At 46.9% G+C, this 20,202-nt stretch overlaps 2 protein-coding genes across 4 annotated transcripts; one reads left to right on the forward strand and one right to left on the reverse strand.

Annotated features, from left to right (window-relative positions):
* Nucleotides 1-2,588: 2,588 nt before the first annotated feature.
* LOC136551111 (uncharacterized) lies at nucleotides 2,589-6,682 on the forward strand. The gene is made up of 8 exons (XM_066542698.1): nucleotides 2,589-2,814; nucleotides 2,908-2,991; nucleotides 3,607-3,700; nucleotides 3,799-3,984; nucleotides 4,123-4,176; nucleotides 4,340-4,410; nucleotides 5,218-5,290; nucleotides 5,938-6,682. The coding sequence occupies exons 1-4, from the start codon at nucleotides 2,785-2,787 to the stop codon at nucleotides 3,924-3,926; spliced, it is 336 nt and encodes a 111-aa protein (XP_066398795.1). The 5' UTR covers nucleotides 2,589-2,784; the 3' UTR covers nucleotides 3,927-3,984; nucleotides 4,123-4,176; nucleotides 4,340-4,410; nucleotides 5,218-5,290; nucleotides 5,938-6,682.
* A 4,202-nt stretch (nucleotides 6,683-10,884) lies between these two features.
* Nucleotides 10,885-13,317, reverse strand: LOC136551112 (uncharacterized). 3 transcript variants are annotated; one of them, XR_010782441.1, is made up of 3 exons: nucleotides 11,707-13,317; nucleotides 11,281-11,464; nucleotides 10,885-11,007 (listed from the first exon to the last, which is right to left on the reverse strand). XR_010782441.1 is itself a non-coding variant. In XM_066542700.1 (2 exons), exons 1-2 carry the CDS (start codon nucleotides 13,001-13,003, stop codon nucleotides 11,427-11,429), a joined length of 1,326 nt encoding a protein of 441 aa, XP_066398797.1. In that variant the 5' UTR covers nucleotides 13,004-13,317; the 3' UTR covers nucleotides 11,229-11,426. The 3 variants fall into 3 exon arrangements, 2 of the variants coding, with proteins under 2 accessions (XP_066398797.1, XP_066398796.1); XM_066542700.1 differs by lacking the exon at nucleotides 10,885-11,007 and having other exon boundaries at nucleotides 11,229-11,455; XM_066542699.1 differs by lacking the exon at nucleotides 10,885-11,007 and having other exon boundaries at nucleotides 11,229-11,464.
* Between the last annotated feature and the right edge of the window lie 6,885 nt (nucleotides 13,318-20,202).

Below are 20,202 nucleotides of genomic sequence, written 5' to 3' on the forward strand. Positions count from 1 at the left end.
CTCCGATCGGAAGGCCTGGCTAAGGAGTGGATGATGCTCGCTTCCGACTTCGACCCGCTTCTCCGACCAGGAATACACCGAACCTCTGCTTACGGCTCTTCTCTGACCGGCACGGTCGGAGCCGACTGGGAACGACAGGCCGGGGACACCCGCTCGGTGAGGACCCAAGAAATCAGGCGGAGCAGATAAGGTAAGACTCTCAAGTCAAACCACAATACCGAAGACCGTACCATGCGCACCTGCAGGATAGTACTGTCAGGCCATGCTAGAAGGGTACTTTGCAACCTTCCGGACATGTCTAAACACGAACAGTGTTGTGGGTGCCGACATTTGTCCTACAGTATGGTAGGCGCCGACATTTGCCATACCAGAAGAACACGATGAAGCCTGCCACGTGCATTTGGGCATCAACAGTATTGTGGGCGCCGATAAATTGTCTTGTACCCGATGGCGTGGGCAACAAGACTAGGGAACGCTCTCTTTCTCTCTCTCTCTCTCCTAACTTGTAAGGCCGTCCCCTTCACCTATAAAAGGGATGCGCTCTCTCCCAACAAAGGGCGATCATCCCGACTTTCTCTCTGCTAGCTTCAGACATTCTGAGCACTCGAACAGCTTCACAGCTTTAAAATTCTAAAGCTACATAGAGCATACATTCCAATACTTAGCACACGTAGGAGCTCCCGTCACTCTCGGCCCTTCAGTCCCTATCTTATTCCCACTCGTTTGTAACCCCACAACAAACTTCGAGCACCTGGGCTCAGGAATAAAGTCACCGACCGACTCAAACTGGACGTAGGGCACATTGCCTGAACCAGTATAAACCCTGTGTCATTGAGTGCTATGCCGCATCCGATCACAACGTACGGCAAAACGACAAATATTTACTTGTTGGTCACTTTTTGCAACGACAATGCCTCTCTGTTAAGTTCTTTGAACATACTGTTCACAAAAAAATTACTAAACTAGAATCACTGAACTACACAAACTCTAGGAAAGTACTAATTTGACAGTATGCTATGTAATCAAAGAGAGAGGTTGAAAAATCTGCAATTCAGTTCTCCAGTTTCTGCAGTTCTGAAGTTTCATAGTCCAATGCGCTGTTCAGTTTTCAGTTTAGCGTTTGAGAAATATTCTTTCAGCAAGTTATGTCTAGTTAAATAAATAAATTTGTAATATGCAGAATCACTAGCTTCACTTTACTGAACCTAATTTTGGAGTCAGGTGATGATATTCTTCAATCTAGTGTACCATACAGTGACATGAACAGACAAAAATGTGAATGGCCATTACTTGTCAAAGATTAAAACCATATGATCTGATCCAGCATTACCCACAACCACAAAACATGTTTTCTTTTATTCACTCAGAATTTTCAGAGCTCACCTAAACTGACCCACGTTTACAGAACCTATTGACAAGAATGCTTTCATTCACAAATTGTTTGCAATAAATAAATATCCACAAATTTCTTCTCAAATATATCACATGTACATTTGTAATTGGCCTGACTATTAAATACCAAAATTGCATCTGGGTATTTGGGAACTCCCCGGAGTACATGCCGGACCACATTAAGCTAACTTCAGTTTCAAATTTTCAGGGCTCTTTGTATTCATGAGCTTGAAACACCAAATTGGTATCGATTTCTATGTTTTTTTCCTCACCCGTCTATTTGAGGACTTCTTCTCTTCTTTGTTCCTGCATTTTGTCACATTCTAATCAGTGGCGGAGCCACCCTAGTAACCAGCAGTAGTACATACAATTCAAATGCAATAGAAATGTCTTTATTGTTCTCAAGTTCTACGTAAACTAAGGCACTGTTCGCTTGTCAAATAATCCGTACTTTTCAGCTTTTTTTCAGCCGGAATAGTATTCTTCTCTCACGATAAATCAGCCAGAACAGTGTTTTGACTTGTTTTTTCAGCGAAGCGAACGGGGCTTAAATTGATGACAGCAATGAATTACTAAAGGTAGCAAGAGAAAAAAAAAAGTTAAAGTAGAATGGACAAATCAATATCTGGTGGGCACATTAGCATATACTTGCGCAATTGCTAGTGCGCTATTGTTAAATTTGTTAATGTGTGTGTAGTGTAGCCTTGTCTGTGAGGGAGAGAAATGAATTGATTGCAATATACATTTACCTAAACAAGCCCGCGATGGTTTCCCGACGGAACCACCATCCACGTCACCCAAAAAAAAATACCATTGGATCTCGGGTTTGATGGACCAGATCTGCTCAATCGGATTCTACTGTGCCTAGCTTCTACCTGCTCCATGCTGCTTTTGTTCACCTCCCTATGATTTGTGGTAGCTTCTTCAGAATCCGCCAACTTTAGGTTTCTGACCGATCTGGATCCATTGAAACAGATATATATCTGGGCTTCTGCTTCCTCTTCTTCCCACACTTTTCCCCGCACCGGCTCCCTCCCCGACCCCGACGCCTCTCCTTCCCCGTCTTCCGCCACTCCTCCCGCACCACGCCGCCGCAGCTCGCGCCCCCGCCTCCCCTTCCCTGCTCCTCTATTCATCCTTCCTCCCCTTCCCCACTCCTCTATTCATCCTTCTCTCTTGATCTCGACGCTGTCTCTCTCAAGGCCGCAGGCCGAGGGTGCCCACGGCGCTGCGCAAGCTAGGGCGGGCCCCGCGCTGGCGGCAGGTGCGGGCGGGGCGGACCCCGGCGCAGTACGGGGCGAGCGCCCCCCTGGCGCCCCACGTGGAGGCCGCCGGCGCGGGCTGGGTCCAGGCGCGGAGGCTGCTGGCGGCGCACCGGCACGACCAAACCTCATGCGACGGCTTCAGGCGCGAGAGCTCCAGGTGAGGCCGCTCTCTCTCTCTTGCTCCTCCTCTCCTTGGCTTGCTAAAAACCCTATCTATTTTTTCTACAAACCCTACCTATCTTTGCTACAGGAAACCCTAGCTCCTGGTTCCGCTCAGCTCAGAAGGAATGAAGCTACGAAGTGTCGACGCAATGATTTGAGCAACTATCAGAAGGTACACAGTTCCCTTGGACATATTTTATTTATACAGGTTCTCTATTCATTTTGTTTCAATTCCACATTTAGTTTACTATTTAGCCAGCCAACCTGTATTTTTTTTACCAAATTTATACTAAAATGTTCCAGGTGCTCAGACCTTTTCCGAGACAACATTCAAAGACCACACTATTCATTAAAAAAGTCCATGGTTAAGGGGTGTACGGTTAGTATAAAATATTTTTTACCATTATGCATTGATGTTTGTAGATGTATTTAATACAAGATAATAGGACGAAATAATTTTTTTTAAAGATACCATGAAATTCTAGAGGTTTTCTTCTCTTAACAATGGTTGCTATATTGAGTACTACCTACTTCTATTGACCAGCTACGTCCAAATACTCTACTACTATGGCTTGGTTGTAGACTGCCTCTTATTTCATAAGGCCCTTTATATAGAGTGTTCCTTTACTTGGTGGCGCTGCCTACAACCCAAAAATATCTTAGGACAAACAGATTACATGTTGCGCCTTTCTAATTTATGTACGTCAACATATATTTTGTTACCTTCAGTTTATGATGGAAAAGTATTTTGTCCTATGTGTTTTCATTATTTTCCTTTCTTTTCTAGATAAGGCCTTCAGCTTACACTTATATGGTACCAACCATGTCCTATGTGTTTTCATTAAATACTATCTGGCTTGACTACTCGCTAGGGATACGAGGTAGACATGCTTCTTCATGTCAATTTACTTCCAATAGTGAATCTCGGTCTTCGACAGTTTGAGCTAACTTTGTTTCTTTTGTTGTCCTTTTGATTTAGAGTTCTTGGTTAGCCTTGAAGAAATATGGAGCAGTGTTTTTGCTGCCTGCTTCGGAATAGGAACCACGCAGAAGTTCTGGCATCAGGGCTGCCTCTTCAACAACAATGTGAAGTTTTGTATGCCTTGATATAGACCTACATCAATGAAAGTAGACCAACTCAACTAAGCTTATGGATTTCTCTCTCGTATGTGTTAGCACTCTTATGACCATGATATTTTATTTAGTTACACATGATATATCATACTGATCCCTAATTCCATTAGTCTTTCTATCCGTAATTTTACCTAGCCTAATAGTTCCTTTTGTTTTTTATGGCCAACAAATGCGACTGGGAAAAGTATAATTGGAGTGCTTCAGTTCACATTTAGCAAACAAGGTAACCTCCAATTCATATTGCTCCTCTATTTCATGTAGTATCTCAGTTGAGTTGTTTAGGTATTAAAAAATAGAAACTCAATAAATATTTTCCCTTATAAATTTCCTGTCATTTTACCATGTCTAAACTTTGACGCTCATGTTTCTCACATCCCTCAACCAAGGCAGCAAATTGGCGAGGGGAACTACAGCTATGATTCAAGTAGTCCCATGAATGCAACCCTTCTGAATCCAGGTCTCTGTCTGATGCCCCCTAGCTACTTTCCCCTCCATCTCCCTTTCCTGTGTTTCTGTGATTAGAAAAAGAGAGGATTCAAGAGTTCTCATGGAAAAATTTATGAATAAAATGGGTTACTGATTACATGAATTGATGGCTTCCATTCCAAAGCTCAATCAGTTAGCTCTTTTTTTTCTCAAAACAATGCAGAAAAGCTCTGTATTGTTTCGTTAAGAAGAATCCATTAGCTCTTGAATTGAAACCAATTTATTTAGTCAGATTTGGGGGACACGCAACTGTTTATATGACCATGCATTTTCCTCACAAAATTCAGAGTTAAAGTTTCTTGATATGCAATGTTCCAAAAAGAATAATTATTCCTGTCATTTGGCTTTAGCTTCCCATGGGCAAGTAATACTTATGGTAATGACCAGCCTCAACTACTACAAAGATATTGAGTTAGGGATATCCTATGAGCCACATTTGTTCCGCACATCAATATTGTATTTTATTGACCGCCTAATTTTACATATGTGCTATCATCAGTCAAGTTATTAGCAGTGCCATGCGAAATTTTATCGTATCTGATTTACTGGTACCAACCAAGAGCCAATTCGGCATTAGATTTTCTGTACTTCAAATTCAACATTTTGTTTCCCTAAATGTCATAATGAAAGGTCAGATGTATGCCATGGTCAGCTTAGTTATGGAGAGAGTATTGGCTTAGCTATGTCAATTATCCTTATATGAGCTTCTATGAATTTTTTTACTAACTTGCCCCACCATTTAAAGGACTGATCATCTACACACCTATTCGATTTGTAGTGGGAGCCAACAGACCAGGGCAATGTGCACGGATGTGGCTTCCATCTATTCTGATTGGTAATTGAATTGTCAGGTACGGTTGGATTACTTCTGCATATATGTCTTTACAGTGATTTACTATAGCTTTTAGTTTGATCCAACGAAATTGGCCAAACCTACTGTATTGGTGGTGTCTGAATATTGGTTCATCCTGTTGGTGTGTCGAACCTAATATTTTTGAGTGATCCACAAATTCTTTGTATGATGTGTAGATTACTATTGCATATGCTACGCTCTTTTGAGAATATGTGGTTCTATTTGGCCAACTTCATATTCTACTATGGGCTAGAGCAAATTTATGCATGCTTACATTCTTCTAAAGAGTAATCTGTTTTCTATTAATTAACAGTAAATGTCAGAGACACAGTCGATACCTCGGCGACCATCTAATTCCGAATTATATCCATTGCTGGAATTATTCAGCGAAAATTCCTTAAACAAATTTCAGCCTCTGGTGCTTTGCATGCTCCTGTTTTGTCATAGGAAGTTGGCAGTTACCTCACATTGCTAATTTCTAATTCCAAAAACTGTCTACCAGTTTGATTCTTAGTTCGATATCCATAGGTAACCTTACTTTGTAGTTATGCTAAAACTATGCTTTTTTGGACAAAAAGGGATGCCCACAGTTAACTGATACAAATTCTTTCCCTATTTTTTTCTTGATTGATTATGTTCCTGCAGGGAGTGGTGCCACAGAACAAGATGGCATGGCCGCTTCATTTTTTTTGCCAGACGCGTAAGGTTACATTTTGCAACTCAAAGACACCTGCCTTTGCCTTGCTATCTCAGGTTCTCTTTTGCAACTCAAAGACACCTGCCATTGCCTTACCATCTCAGGTTCTCTGTACATAGCAAAAAGTCAGCCTATTTAGAACCTTCGTCGTGGACTTGGTGTTTGTATATTAATATCACTGCTTCAAGTATACTTACTGCTCTATTCTGTAATGTTAGTAAATAACGTTCTCCTCTTTAGCTTCTTCGGTCACAAAAAAAAAATATACCATACATATTAACAATCGACAAATCAAACATTAGGAGTAGCACATATTGGAGCCTCGAAACAAATGGTTTGTCATTAATCAATATCTGCTGGATCCCACTTCAGATTTACCTGTGTATACTTTTCCTAGGCTTCTTCTATCCTTTTGTGCGCTTATCCAAGGGAGTCCTAATGAAGGTTGCCATGAACTGATCCCAAAAAGACTGAAGAAGAGGCGACCACCATGATCTCCATTGTCATGAACTAATCCCAAAAAGGCTGAAGTAGAGGAGACCACCATGATCTCCATAGCCATAAATGTAAGCGACATATGCTTGTGTAGCTGATTGAACATATTCTGAGGACCTTGTGTATGCCAAGGATAGTCTATTATTCTAGAGATTCTTCTATGTACGTGAGCGCTTTTCTTCATTGTATTGCTATGCTGTGTCAGGGATGAGTAAAGGACCCAATACTTTTTTCCTAGGTCTTCGATTCATGATATTACTAAATCCATGAACCATTTTAGTTTCATACCTGTATTGCGCAATTAAACATTTACACTTCAGTCCTATATTGATCCATCTCTCAGACCAACTCGCTCAGATTTGTGTTTGCACGGGCGCGCGAAGGCGCGCGCCCCGCCACTAGTACGGTACAAGCTCAACATGAGATGATGCATGGCGCATAGCCCCTTGTCTATATGGCCTAAACAAATCAACAAATAGAACCGTAAGATAGTTCTCACAGAGTCACAGGGCTATACGAGAGAGAAATGAATTGATTACGGTATGCATCCGGTACAAACTTTCATGCAGGGTAGGGGGGCCATGGCCCACTATAATGTGGCTCCGCCACTGATTCTAATGATATATGTGTCCTTGTATCTTTGTTCCAAATAGGCCCTTAGAGCAAGGCTAATAATGCAGGCTTGCTGACTGTAAGGTTCCTTGCAGCCTTCTCTCAGCCCACTCATACAATAGTTGGCTCTTTACAGTTAATACATGGCACACTTGTCTCTCTCACAGACTTTCTTGGTTCTTGTGCCCAAGCCGGCTGTAAGCTTACAGCCCGCTTCTCCTCTCTCTCCTCTCCTCTCTTCTCCACCTCAGCATTTAGTCAGCTTACAGCCTGCTATTATACTCGCTCTTAGAGTTGAGAGAGGAGGGATGAGAAATAATTGATGGATAGATGGACGTGGGAACTAGGTGAACTAGCACCTCTGCTTGGGGTGATTTGTCTTTCACTTCTGTTGTTCAATCGCCTCTAAACTTGGTGTCCCTTAGGTGACGTCGATCGCTTCATTCTGGTGTTAGAGGGGTCTAATTGCACCCTGCAGCCTTAGAAAGGGACATGGAGGAGGTAGGTCGGCCAGACGCAGGACGGTAGGAGGCGGGCAGGGGGATGGCAATTGGGTCAAGGAAGGACGGAGGAGTCATGACAATAGCCCCACGACAAAGAGCAGCGGAGGCAGGCTTGGCGGTGGAGACACCTCTGAGGTTGGGAGGCGACCGACGATCGGCGGAGGAGCCAAAATGGAGAGTGGTTTTCACCGTCGGTAAGAAGAAAGGGACAGTTGAATTGACACGTCCGATGGCTACTGTTCAGTGTTCACCACCTCAAAATTTTGAAAAAACAGAGTAGCAATTCCTTTGATCTTTCTCATATTTATTGATGGATGCATACATTAACGTTGGACCATTGGTTGGCACTTGGCGTCCTTAACTGTTGTCATGACTCCTCCGTAGTGCTCCAGGAGGGGGCAGAGCGGGCCGTCGACCTCGTGGCTGCAACGGCGCACGATGAGCGGGCACCGCTGCGTCGTCTCCCAGATGCGGCCGACATCGGAGATGCCGGACGCGTTGGGCTGCCACCCCCCTGCGGTCCACTCAGCCTCGTGGCCGCGGAATGCGAGACAGGACGGAGAAGGGATCCACGGCGGCGGAACGGTGAAGTCCTCCGCCGCGGATGGCGGGTGCGCGTCGTTGAGCTCCTTTGGGCCCACGAACGCGACGCAGGCCGCAGGGAAGATCAGGAATGAAAGAATGTAAGGGATAAGATCTATTGATTGCATCGGTTACATATTTATACACACATGCAACCGCACGGTACACATGCAACCGCACGGTGCCTAGCCTAATATATGCAACCACACATTGCTTAGTCTAACACTCCCCACAGTTTTAACTGGGAGCACCGCGAACATTAAGACTGGACCTAAACTCCGTGAAGACTGATGTCGGCAGACCTTTGGTGAAGATGTCGGCGTACTGAGACGTAGTGGGAACGTGCAGGACGCGTGCTTCACCGAGGGCGACTCGCTCTCTCACGAAGTGCAAATCAATCTCAATATGCTTGGTCCGCTGATGCTGGACAGGATTGCTGGAGAGGTAAACAGCACTGATGTTATCACAATAGACCACGGTAGCACGGCGAAGAGGATGATGAAGCTCTTGCAGTAGTTGTCGTAACCAGCAGGCTTCAGCAACGCCGTTTGCCACAGCTCGATACTCCGCCTCAGCACTGGACCTGGACACTGTAGGCTGACGTTTGGATGACCACGAGATGAGATTGTCCCCGAGAAACACCGCATAGCCAGAAGTGGACTTGCGCGTGTCAGGACAGCCCGCCCAATCTGCATCTGTGTAGACAGTCAGATCTACAGGTGAGGTCCGGTGAAGATGAAGACCAAGATCCAAGGTACCCTGAAGGTAGCGAAGAATGCGCTTCATAGCGCACAGATGAGGCTCCCGGGGGTCATGCATGTAGAGGCACACCTGCTGGACAGCATAAGCAATATCTAGACGAGTAAAAGTGAGATACTGAAGAGCACCAGCAATACTGCGGTAGGAGGAGGGGTCGGTGACGGCAGCTCCATCGGCAGAAAGCTTGGAATGAGTATCCACAGGTGTGCTGCAAGGCTTGCAGCTAAGCATACCAGCACGGTCAAGAATGTCCAAAATATACTGACGCTGTGAGAGGAACAAGCTGTCACTCTGACGCTGCACACTGACGCCGAGGAAGTGGTGAAGAGCCCCCATATCTGTCATAGAGAATTCTTGGCGGAGAGCATGGATGATCCGCTGCAGAAAACTCGAAGAGGAGGCTGTAAGAACAATGTCATCAACATAGAGAAGCAAGAATGCCACATCAGTACCCCGGCTGTATATGAATAGAGAACTGTCAGTCTTCGCCTCAACAAATCCGAGAGAAGTGATATGACGGGCGAAGCGATGATGCCAGGCTCGGGGTGCTTGCTTCAAACCGTAGAGTGACTTGTTCAACCGACACACATAATCTGGGCGGGAAGTGTCAACAAAACCAGCAGGCTGAACACAATATACTGTCTCATTCAGGATGCCATGGAGAAATGCATTCTTCACATCAAGCTGATGAATAGGCCATGAATGAGAGAGTGCCAGAGTAAGAACTGTGCGGATGGTTGCTGGTTTGACCACTGGGCTGAAAGTCTCATCATAGTCGATACCTGGACGCTGTGTGAAGCCGCGGAGTACCCAACGAGCTTTGTAACGGTCCAGAGAGCCATCAGACTTGAACTTGTGACGAAACACCCATTTCCCAGTAACAAGGTTGACCCCGGACGGTCGAGGCACCAGGGTCCATGTGTCATTAGCCTGCAGAGCGTCAAACTCATCCTGCATTGCACAGCGCCATGCGGGGTCAGTCAGGGCAGTATGGACTGAGGAAGGCACAGGGGACAGCGTTGCCGCGTGAAGGTTGAGACGGTCAACGGGCTGCCGGATGCCGTCCTTGCCGCGTGTGCGCATGTCGTGTGTGTTGACGACAGGTGCTTGCTGGAGAGGAACTGTGGCGGTGGTGCGGCCGGCTGGGTGCCCGGCGCCACTGGCAGCAGCCTGGGACGGACCGTCCGCAGGGGCAGTGGCACCAGGCGCGGTCGAAGCGGGGCCACCAGCAGCACCTGTGGCCAGCTCAGCTGGAGAGGAGGCGTGGCCGCCCATGGCCAACGCGCCGTGGCCGCCCGTGGCCGGGCCGTGGCCGCCCGTGGCCGGCGCGCCGTGGCCGCCCGAGGCCAGGCCGTGGCCGCCCGGGGCCGAGGTGGTGGGGTCGAGGCCGCCCGTGGCCAGAGAATCGGTATGACCCCCCGGAGCAGCATCCATGCTGCCGGGGAGGCGGGTACCTGCAAGCACAGCTCTTGCGCCATCGGGCGAAGAGGAATCATCAGCATCCAAAAACTCAAGTGTGGTGTGGTCCTGGGGGGAAGAGGACATATCGGCGAAGGGGAAAACCGTCTCATCGAAGGTGACATGGCGAGAGATGATGATACGGTTTGTGTGAAGATCAAGACACCGATAACCCTTATGATCAGTGGAGTATCCCAGGAACACACACAGAGTGGATCGAGGTGAAAGTTTATGTGGAGCTGTGGATGATAGGTTGGGATAGCAAGCACAGCCAAAAACGCGTAAGTGATCATACGTAGGCTGCGTGCCATATAGGGAAAAGAAAGGAGTGAGGCCGTCGAGGGTTTTAGTGGGGTGACGATTGAGAAGATATGTTGCAGTGTGCAAGGAGTCAGCCCAATAAACGGGAGGAAGACTAGCCTGAAAGAGAATGGAGCGCACAATATTATTTATAGTGCGAAGAATGCGCTCGGCCCGCCCGTTTTGCTGTGAAGTGTAAGGGCAGGACATGCGAAGAACGACTCCATGAGTGAGGAAGAACGTGCGGGCCGAAGAATGGTCGAATTCACGGCCGTTGTCGCACTGGACTGCCTTGATGGAGGAGCCGAACTGCGTACGCACATAGGAAAAAAAGTGAGTAATGGCACCAAACTGTGTCGGATTTGAGGCGTAAAGGAAACGTCCAAGTGTAGTGTGTGCAGTCATCTAAAATAACAAGATAATATTTGTAGCCAGACACACTAACAACTGGGGATGTCCAAAGATCACAATGTATTAAATCAAAGGCGTGCGAGGCACGAGAGTTTGACATGCTAAAAGGAAGGCGCACATGGCGACCAAGCTGACAAGCGTGGCAAATATGAGTAGCATGGCGCTTATTACATGGAATAGCATTGGAACTAATGAGCGTGGACAAAGCCTCATAACCGATATGACCGAGACGACGATGCCATAGAGTGGTGGAAGATGCAGCAGCAGTGAGGGCAGTGGTGCTGGATGGCGTGAAGAACGGGTAAAGGTCGCCCGTGCTATTGCACCTGGCGATCACGCTCCGTGTCTGAAGATCCTTCACAGAAAGGCCGAAGGGATCAAACTCAATGGAACAATTATTATCAGTAGTAAAACGGCGAACTGAAATCAGATTCTTAATAATGTTTGGAGAAACTAAAACATTAGAAAGGACTAGAGGACGCCCAGTGTTCGAAAAGGAGTGTGATCCAACGGAAGTAACGGGAAGTAAGTTCCCATCACCAACAATGATAGATGAAGGATGCGATGACGAGGGAGGGTGAGAGGTGGTGAGTATACCAGCGTTGTTGACCATGTGGGAGTCAGCGCCCGAGTCAGCATACCATTCGCCCGTGCCGGGAGGGGAGAGCGTCATGGTGCTGAAGTTGCTGGCGAGCGAGGACGTGTCGAAGCTGCCTCCATGCATGGGCGTCCACGGCTGCTGCTGCTGTGGTGGAGGCGCCCCGTAGCCGTAGCCGGATGGTGCGCCGAAGCCTAGTGGCAGGCCGAAGCCGGGTGGAGCGGCCTGGTAGCCGTGCGGCGCCTGCTGCTGCTGCTGCACGGCCATGTACCCTGCAGCAGGCGGTCTGTACATCGGCCCCGGAGCGGGCGGTGGCCAGTACGCCCAGGGCTGGTACTGCGCCGGCGGGCGCTGGTGTTGCCCGTGCGGCGCCTGCTGCTGCTGCTGCTTGTTGCGTCCGCGACGGCGTCCGGAGCGGCCGCCCTGGTTGCCGTTGCCTTGGCCGGTGGGCGCGCCGCCCTGGTTGCGGCCAGAAGGAGCAGGGCCGCCGGCAGGGGGGCGCCATGCGGTGTTGGTGGAGCCCGTGGCCGCAAGGAGCGCCGGTGCGCCCGCGGCCGGCGTGGTGCTGCTGGAGGACGTGCCGGCGTCGCCGGCGAAGTCGTTGAGGTCGATTTCCTCGAGGAGCAGCAGGGTTCTCGCCTCCGAGAAGCTGGGGAACGGCTGTCGCAGCTTGATGTTCGTCACCATGGGGCGGAACTTCTCGCTGAGGCCGCGCAGCAGGGTGAGGACGAGGGTGCGGTCGCCAACGGGGTCGCCAAACTCGCGAAGAGAGGCGGCCATCGTCTCGAGGCGTCGGCAGAAGTCCGTGATGGAGGATGAGCCTTGCTTGACGGTGCGGAACTCGGCGGACAGCAGGAGGGCGCGCGACTCGCGCTGCCCGAGGAACTCGTCCTCCAGATGTACCCATGCGACCCGCGCGTTGGGCTCTTTCAACATCGTGGACTGCTGCAGGTCGGGGTTGATGGTGCCGTAGATCCACGTGAGGACGGTGCAGTTCATCTGCAGCCACGCCGGGCGATCATCATTGACCACATCGGTGAGGACGTGATCGGTGAGGGCATATTTGCCCAAGACGACGAGGAAGAGGGCGCGCCACCGGGTGTAGTTGTTGGCGACGCGATCCAGGACGACGGGCACGAGCACCTTGATGTTGAGAACAGCGATGGCGGCGGCGTGGACGTCGGCGTACTTGGCCTCGTACTCGTCGAGGGCCTTGGCGCGGGCAGCGGCGGCCACCTCCCGGTCGCGCTGCTCCTGGGCCTCCCGGGCGGCGCGCTCGGCTGCGGTCTCCGCCATGGTTGGGGTAGAGGCAGGAAACCGGCGGCGGGCGGACGGATCGTGTCGTGGCGGCGCGGACGGACCGTGGCGGCGTGGACTGATCGGTCGTGGCGGCGCGCGACGTGGCGATGGGATCGGCGGCCGGCGCGGATGGATCGGTCGGCGGCGCGATCAGAACGGCGCACGTGTGGGACTCCGGCGAGCCTTGGCCCAGCGGCGGAGGGAAGGCACGGCGCAGGGGCGCGCGTGCGGCCGGCGAGCGCGAGGCCCAGCGACGGCGAGGCCGCGTCGGTCGTGAGGACCGGCGGCGGCTAGGGTTGCGGAAGCGGGGATCGTAACCCCCTGTGATACCATGAAAGAATGTAAGGGATAAGATCTATTGATTGCATCGGTTACATATTTATACACACATGCAACCGCACGGTACACATGCAACCGCACGGTGCCTAGCCTAATATATGCAACCACACATTGCTTAGTCTAACAAGGAACACCGCGCACGCCACCTGCACTTGCCACGGAGACGGTCGGTCAGACACTCGGACGAAATACGAGAAGGTGCTATGGCTGTGATAGGTACGTGCCTTGTGCTCCTCGGCGATGGGCGGAAGCCAGTGCTGCGCGAAGTCGAGGATGATCCAGTCGGGCTTCTTGGAGTGCCCTTCTCTGGCCTCCCCGTCGGCGCAAGCCTCGGCGAGGAAGGAGGCGAAGGGGGCGGCAAGGTCGTCGAAGGCGATCTTAAGGAGCTCGACCTTCTCCGGCGGGACGTCGGCCGTTTACTCGGCGCCGTCCTGGAGGCCATCCACGAGCGGCAGGGGCAGTGGCACGAGCCGGATGCGCGGCCTAACGTCGGCGGCGACAGGCCTCAGCTTGGCGAGGTTCCTCGGGGCACTGACGAAGGTGACGAAGTGGCCGCGCTTGGCGAGCTGCTCGGAGAGCTCGAGGAAGGGGATGATGTGGCCGAAGGCGAGCCATGGGAACACCACGATGTGCCGAGGAGAAGACTCCTGCTTGTTGGATTTTTGCCATGAATGGTAATCTTCTTCTTGGAGCTTGATCGATGTGTGAATGCGAACACTGATCTTGGCGTGGACAAGATGTGACCTATATCTCTTAGGCCTTGTTTAGTCGTAGGAAGTTGGAATTTGGGTCTATTATAGTATTTTCGTTTTTATTTGGCAATTAGTGTTTAATCATAGACTAATTAGACTCAAAACGTTCGTCTCGCAATTTCCCACCAAACTGTGTAATTAGTTTTTTTTCGTCTACATTTAATACTCCATGCACGGGCCGTAAACATTCGATGTGACAGGTACTGTAGCACTTTTTAGGAATTTGGGGTGGAACTAAACAAGGCCATTATATATGTCTTTCTCAGAATGTAAGCTATCCACGCCGTACCCAACTAATTATCCACATCATCTCCTAATAATAGTTATACCATCTATCTATATCTATATCTATATCTATATCTATATCTATATATCTCTTATAAAGTTAATTCCCACTGCAAATCTATCTTAACGTACAAGCCATCTGCATCATACCCCACACATCATCTCCTACTAATAGTTATATCTATATTTATATTTATATCTCTTATAAAGTTAGGCTCCGTTCGTTTCGCTGAAAAAACAAACCGAAATATTCTTCCAGCTAATTTGTTGTGAGAGAAAAACAATGTTCCGGCTGAAAAAAGAAGCTGAAAAATATGAACTATAAGAGAAACGAACAGGACCTTAATCCCACTACAAGTCTATCTTAACATGCAAGTCATCCACATCATATCCTACTAATTATTCACATCATTTCCCACTAATAATTATATCATTTCAGTAGCTTTCACCTCTAATCGCAAGTTATCCACGTAGCTCATCCCACTGACTTTCATTCCAAATTATTCGTTTTAGCCGTAGCAACACGCGGGTATCTTTTAGTTTAGGGCGCGTTTAGTTCCGAAAATTTTTAACTTTTGGCTACTGTAACACTTTCGTTTGTATTTGGTAAAAATTGTCCAATTATGGACTATTTAGGCTTAAAAGATTCGTCTCGCCAATTACAGACAAACTGTACAATTAATTATTCTTTTTACCTATATTTAATGCTCCATGCATGTGTCGCAAGATTTGATGTGACGGGAAATCTTGAAAATTTTTTGTTTTTGATGGGATCTAAACAGAGCCTTAGAAGAAGAGTACCCAAGTGCAGGTGCAAACATTTATGACTGGCTTGTCAGAATCAAATACTATCTCTGTCTAAAAAGAATGCAACTACAAGTTTGTATGCCGGCTAGAGTGGTTTAAGTTTGAAAAGGTTTCTAATAAATAGTATTCATATTTATGACTCTAAATTAATTTATTATAAAAATATATTTCATATTTATTCTAATGGTATTTATTTGATATCATAAATGTTGATGATTTTTTATCTATAATTAATTAAATTTAAAATACTAAAATAGAATTACGTTCTTTGTAGCATCCAAATTTGAAAGGTTCCGTCGAATCGCGTGAACTATATAGTATTTACTTAGTTCCGGGCATGTGAACTATCCGTCTCACTATTTTAGTAGCATGTGAATATCAATGTATATCTTTTTTATTCTACATCAGTACTTTGATCAGCCATAAGATTTGAGAAGGAGGTGCTCAACTATGAAACAAATAAAATGGCCTTTTTACCATTTATTTATTGAGGGTCCAATGTCAGTGCTAAGGTTCAGACAATATAAACTGAGTGAAATACACCACCAATCTTTAAGTTCGTCCACAGATATCATATAGATTCTCAAACTATTAATTTGTATGAGCCCGTGTGCAGGGTCGAGACGGCGAACTAGATGAGAGATAAATAGTCATTTCTAAAATTAATTACATCGGCTAACCAAAACAAATACGGAATTAAAACTGACGGTTTCGTCAAAACTACACCCCTATATCTAAGTTCACAAGCACTTTATAAAGATCCTAATTAGACAACAAAGGTGCCGGCTAGTTAGAGCTCACCTAATCAATTCTAGCAGCAAGGTCACATAAACCTATGCTAATAGTACTTCAAGCAACGGGGAAGTTCCTACACATGCTAGTAAGCAAAAGCACAAAACCACCTATGCTCACTAGCAGTGCTCAGTAACAAGGCTATACAAGTCAAATTATATAGTGCAAATTACTTAGCTACACAAACTAAGCAATGCGACTAATAAGACTACTCAAACCGAATTAGTCACGCAAGGGAGCTACTTCTATGCTACACAAGCAAGAAGGTAACTAGCAAGCTACACAAGCTAACTAATTACAAGAGCAATTACACAACAACAATGAATGTGAAAGTAATTACAAGCTTGTGTAAGGGTATTGCAAACCAACAGAAAGAGGATGACACAGTGATTTTTATCCCGAGGTTCACTTGGTTGCCACTAAACTAGTTCCCGTTGTGTCGACCGCTCACTTGGTGGTTCGGCGGCTAATTGGCATCACCCGCCAAGCCCACACATTTGGCACCGTAAGAACCTATCCCAAAAGTAAGGATAGCTCAAAGACACGCTCTACTAGTGTTGCCCTTTACGGCTCCCGCGGGGTGAGCATGGTACCCCTCACAAATCGTTCTCCGGAGCACCGCACAAGCTTTCTTACGTGCTTCAACGGAGACCACCACTAAGCCATCTAGGAGGTGGCAACCTCCAAGAGTAACAAGCACCACCGGCTTGTAACTCGATCATCTAGTGCCATTTGATGTAATTCTCGTAATGCAATCGTACTAGAATCACTCACTCGCAATCGGATGCAACCATTATGTGCACAAGTAAGTTAGAGGCTCTCCTAGCACTCCCCAAGTAAGGACACTAAGTACCAAGGGTGCTAAGCATGTGCCAAGGCGGGCCACACATTCCTTTAATAGCCCCAAGGGCTAAAATAGCCGTTACCCGCTTCATCCTAATTTTTGCGCATTGATCGGACTCACCCCGAGTCAGGTCTAGAGTCTGATCCAGAGTCCGATCAATGAGATGCAGCCACATAGCCTCGCTATTCGAAGATGACTGTTGCTCGCCAACGGCTAGCTCCCACGCGCGCATACTCCTGACCGAACGCGCCTAGGTTTAGCGACCGGACGCTCCGACACCAAGTCCGGTCACCAACACGCCTCTGCACAACTAACTGGACTCCCATTTCTCCTATGACCGGACTCGACTCTCCCAGAGTCCGGTCACTTAAAGAGGGGTTCCAGAGGACTCTTATGATGATCGAACACGTCAAGTCATCACTGATCGGACTCTCCTAGTGTCCAGTCGCTTCTGCTTGTGAAAGAAACATTGATCGGACTCTCGACCGGACGCGTCCGGTCACAGACCTTTCATCACTAAAACGACCATAACTCTTAGCTCTGGAGTCTGATTTCGATGATCTTGTACATTTTAGAAAGCTTATTCAGAGGGCTACACATCCCACTTGCATATATGATCCAAAGCATAATGGACCAATACAGAATTCTAATCCAAGAACCATCATATAGTTCGGAGCACACCGAAAAACCTTTTTTCCTTCTCCAAGTTGATCCAATTCAACTCCAACAACTTCTGCTTTGTAAATGTGCCAACACCACCAAGTGGGCACCACCATGTGCAAGTGTGTTAGCATTTCACAAATATTTTTTTCAAAGGATTAGTCATTCATTTCATTATGGCCACTCGATCCTAGCAACGATGCAAAGTTAGATCACTCGAGTGGCACTAGATGGCCGATATGGCCCCTCTTGATAGTATGGCCATCTATCCTAAATCTGGTCATAAACTTTTCTACTCATCTATAACCGGTGAAATAAAATGCCCTACAAATATACATTTGCCTTGCGCATTCCATTCCATCTCCTCCAATGTCGATACAACATATGCACCAACACGATCAACAAATGATATGATCCACTTCATATCATCACGTGATCTTGTTGGTTCATCGATCTTGACCTCACTTGCTTTTCCCCGTTGCCTTCGTCCATCGGCGCCAAGTCTTGCTCAAGCTTTACCGCCACGTGGTCCATCGCTCCAAAGCCTCCAACCTGCCCTTCACGCTTGCAACCGGTCCATCAATCCAAGTCTTGTCTTGATCTTATCCACCTTAGTCACATGATCCTTGCAACAAATCCAAGACATCTTCATCGTCATGGCATGAGTTGCTCACACAAGTGTACCTGTGGACTAATCACATGTGTATCTCATATTTAAACACATTAGTCCACCTAGGTTGTCACTCAATTATCAAAACCAAACTAGTGACCTTTCAACATGTTATATATATAAGTCTGGACGAAAGAAATTCTCTATTGTCCACTAGTTAGAAGGAGACAAACAAAAAAAATAGACAAACCAAAAAATAGACTGAAATTTTGTCTCTTTATTATTAGGTCACTACTACAAATATGAGATTTAGTCCCGGTTGGGAACCAGCTTTACTCCCGGTTTCCCAACCGGGACTAGCAATCCGGGGCTAAAGGTGTTGTTCTTTCGTCCCGGTTTGCCACAACCGGGACTAAAGATCCTTCCAGCTTTAAAAAAATAATGCCTCCCACCGCTGTGCCCTATGAGATTCGAACCCAAGACCTCATGCACTGCCTCGCGCATAGCTTACCACCCCACCTACACAACACATCTAACAATGGATGGGATGCTTTCCTTTTGAACTAACCCATCCGGGGACCTTTAGTCCCAGTTGGTGTTACCAACCGGGACTAAAGGGTCCTTTAGTCCGGGTTAGTGTTACCAACCGGGACTAAAGGGTCTACCTTTAGTCTGGGTTGGTATTACCAACCGAGACTAAAGGTTGGAGGACTTTTAGTCCCGGTTTAGCCGTTGGGCAGGGACCTTTAGTCTTGGTTGGAGACACCAACTGGGACTAAAGGCCTTCTAGTCCCGGGGGCAAAAAAATGCCGAGGCTAATGCCAAATTGGAACATCGTTCTAAAGTCTGTTCTCTAGTAATGGGTATAGATATCTATCTATATCTATATCTATATCTATATCTTATAATCCTAAACCTCATTAACCATTCTATCTCGACAAGGCAAGCAGTTCACCTCAGCAATCCACTATCACATGCATTTAATTATCATCATTAGTATATACCACACCATCCACTACCATCAATTTATAACCGTTTATTTATTTATACAAGTAATTTAGTCTAGTTTCATTCTAATTCACGCAACAACGCGCGGGTATGCTTCTAGTAGTTTAAGAAACTAGATCATGTCTCTAGATGAATGTAAGAGCAAGTAATGCATTTAAATCGCATACATTTTGTCAAACAATTTTTATAAATGTCAAACGGTTAAAGTTTTCGTCATAAATTGAAGTCTAATGGATGCCACATGCTTGGTAAGTTTCCCTTTTAAGGAAACAATGCCTCCATGTACAGCAAAGAAGTAAAGTTGATATAAATGTCCTTAGGCGGGCCGAGGAGCCAGCCATGCGCCCCATTCTCATAGTGAGAACTCCTAGCTAGAATGTGAGCATTACTGGACCCTCTGCCTTCATGCACGAAATCAACCTATAAAATTTCATCACCCTTGTTTTGATCTCCTATACATAACAAGTCCGTACTCGTCTTGACTAGTCACCTTAATGCTTCTGACGAGGCTGACATAGTCAATGGCTAGTCTGATATTGTGACCCAAGGGATCACTCGCCAACGAACAAGCCCTCTTGCAGGCCACCGCCTCCATTGACTCTGGGTCACAACACTTCTTCTATCTTTCTATCTCCCATCCACGATCATGGGCCAAAATTTGTTCACGTTTTGGTTTGTGTGGTTAATTTAGCACATTGATGTAGCAGAGTCGGCCCAGTTCAAATTTTCAGATTTTATTGTCTTTCTTCGTCATTGTTATGCTATATTACACCTTATGGGCTTCTGATTTGTTTTGAGCTGGATTCATGCCTTGTAATTTTGTTTTCCCTGAAACAAGCAACATATGTGTGCATGCAATTTTAACTTATAACTTACTAGCAAACATATTCATGTGTTGCAATGAAAAGACATGTTGCTTGGTTACTTATGGCGCGAAAAAATTATGAAACTATCATCTCACACATTTGAAAAGCTCTAGCTTGGTTTTGTTAATTAAGTGACAACTAGTGGACTAACCTTTTGGCTAAGTGTTGGTTAAACTAGGTGAAGTCCACACCAAGGTGGTGAGCAAGGTAAGGAGTTGGACGAAGGGTGATCA

Source organism: Miscanthus floridulus, chromosome 4 (assembly GCF_019320115.1).
Source record: "Miscanthus floridulus cultivar M001 chromosome 4, ASM1932011v1, whole genome shotgun sequence".
NCBI classification, from domain to species: Eukaryota; Viridiplantae; Streptophyta; class Magnoliopsida; order Poales; family Poaceae; genus Miscanthus; species Miscanthus floridulus.

What these genes read in the sequence shown, in the direction of transcription:
- LOC136551112 (XM_066542699.1), bottom strand. Translation starts at nt 13,003, where the DNA reads ATGGCGGAGACCGCAGCCGAGCGCGCCGCCCGGGAGGCCCAGGAGCAG. An exon ending in CCACATGGTCAACAACGCTG is followed by an intron (nt 11,465 to 11,706) that starts GTATACTCACCA and finishes CTTTCTGTGAAG; the next exon opens with GATCTTCAGACACGGAGCGT.
- LOC136551111 (XM_066542698.1), top strand. Translation starts at nt 2,785, where the DNA reads ATGCGACGGCTTCAGGCGCGAGAGCTCCAG. An exon ending in TTCAGGCGCGAGAGCTCCAG is followed by an intron (nt 2,815 to 2,907) that starts GTGAGGCCGCTC and finishes TCTTTGCTACAG; the next exon opens with GAAACCCTAGCTCCTGGTTC. An exon ending in CTACTCGCTAGGGATACGAG is followed by an intron (nt 3,701 to 3,798) that starts GTAGACATGCTT and finishes CTTTTGATTTAG; the next exon opens with AGTTCTTGGTTAGCCTTGAA.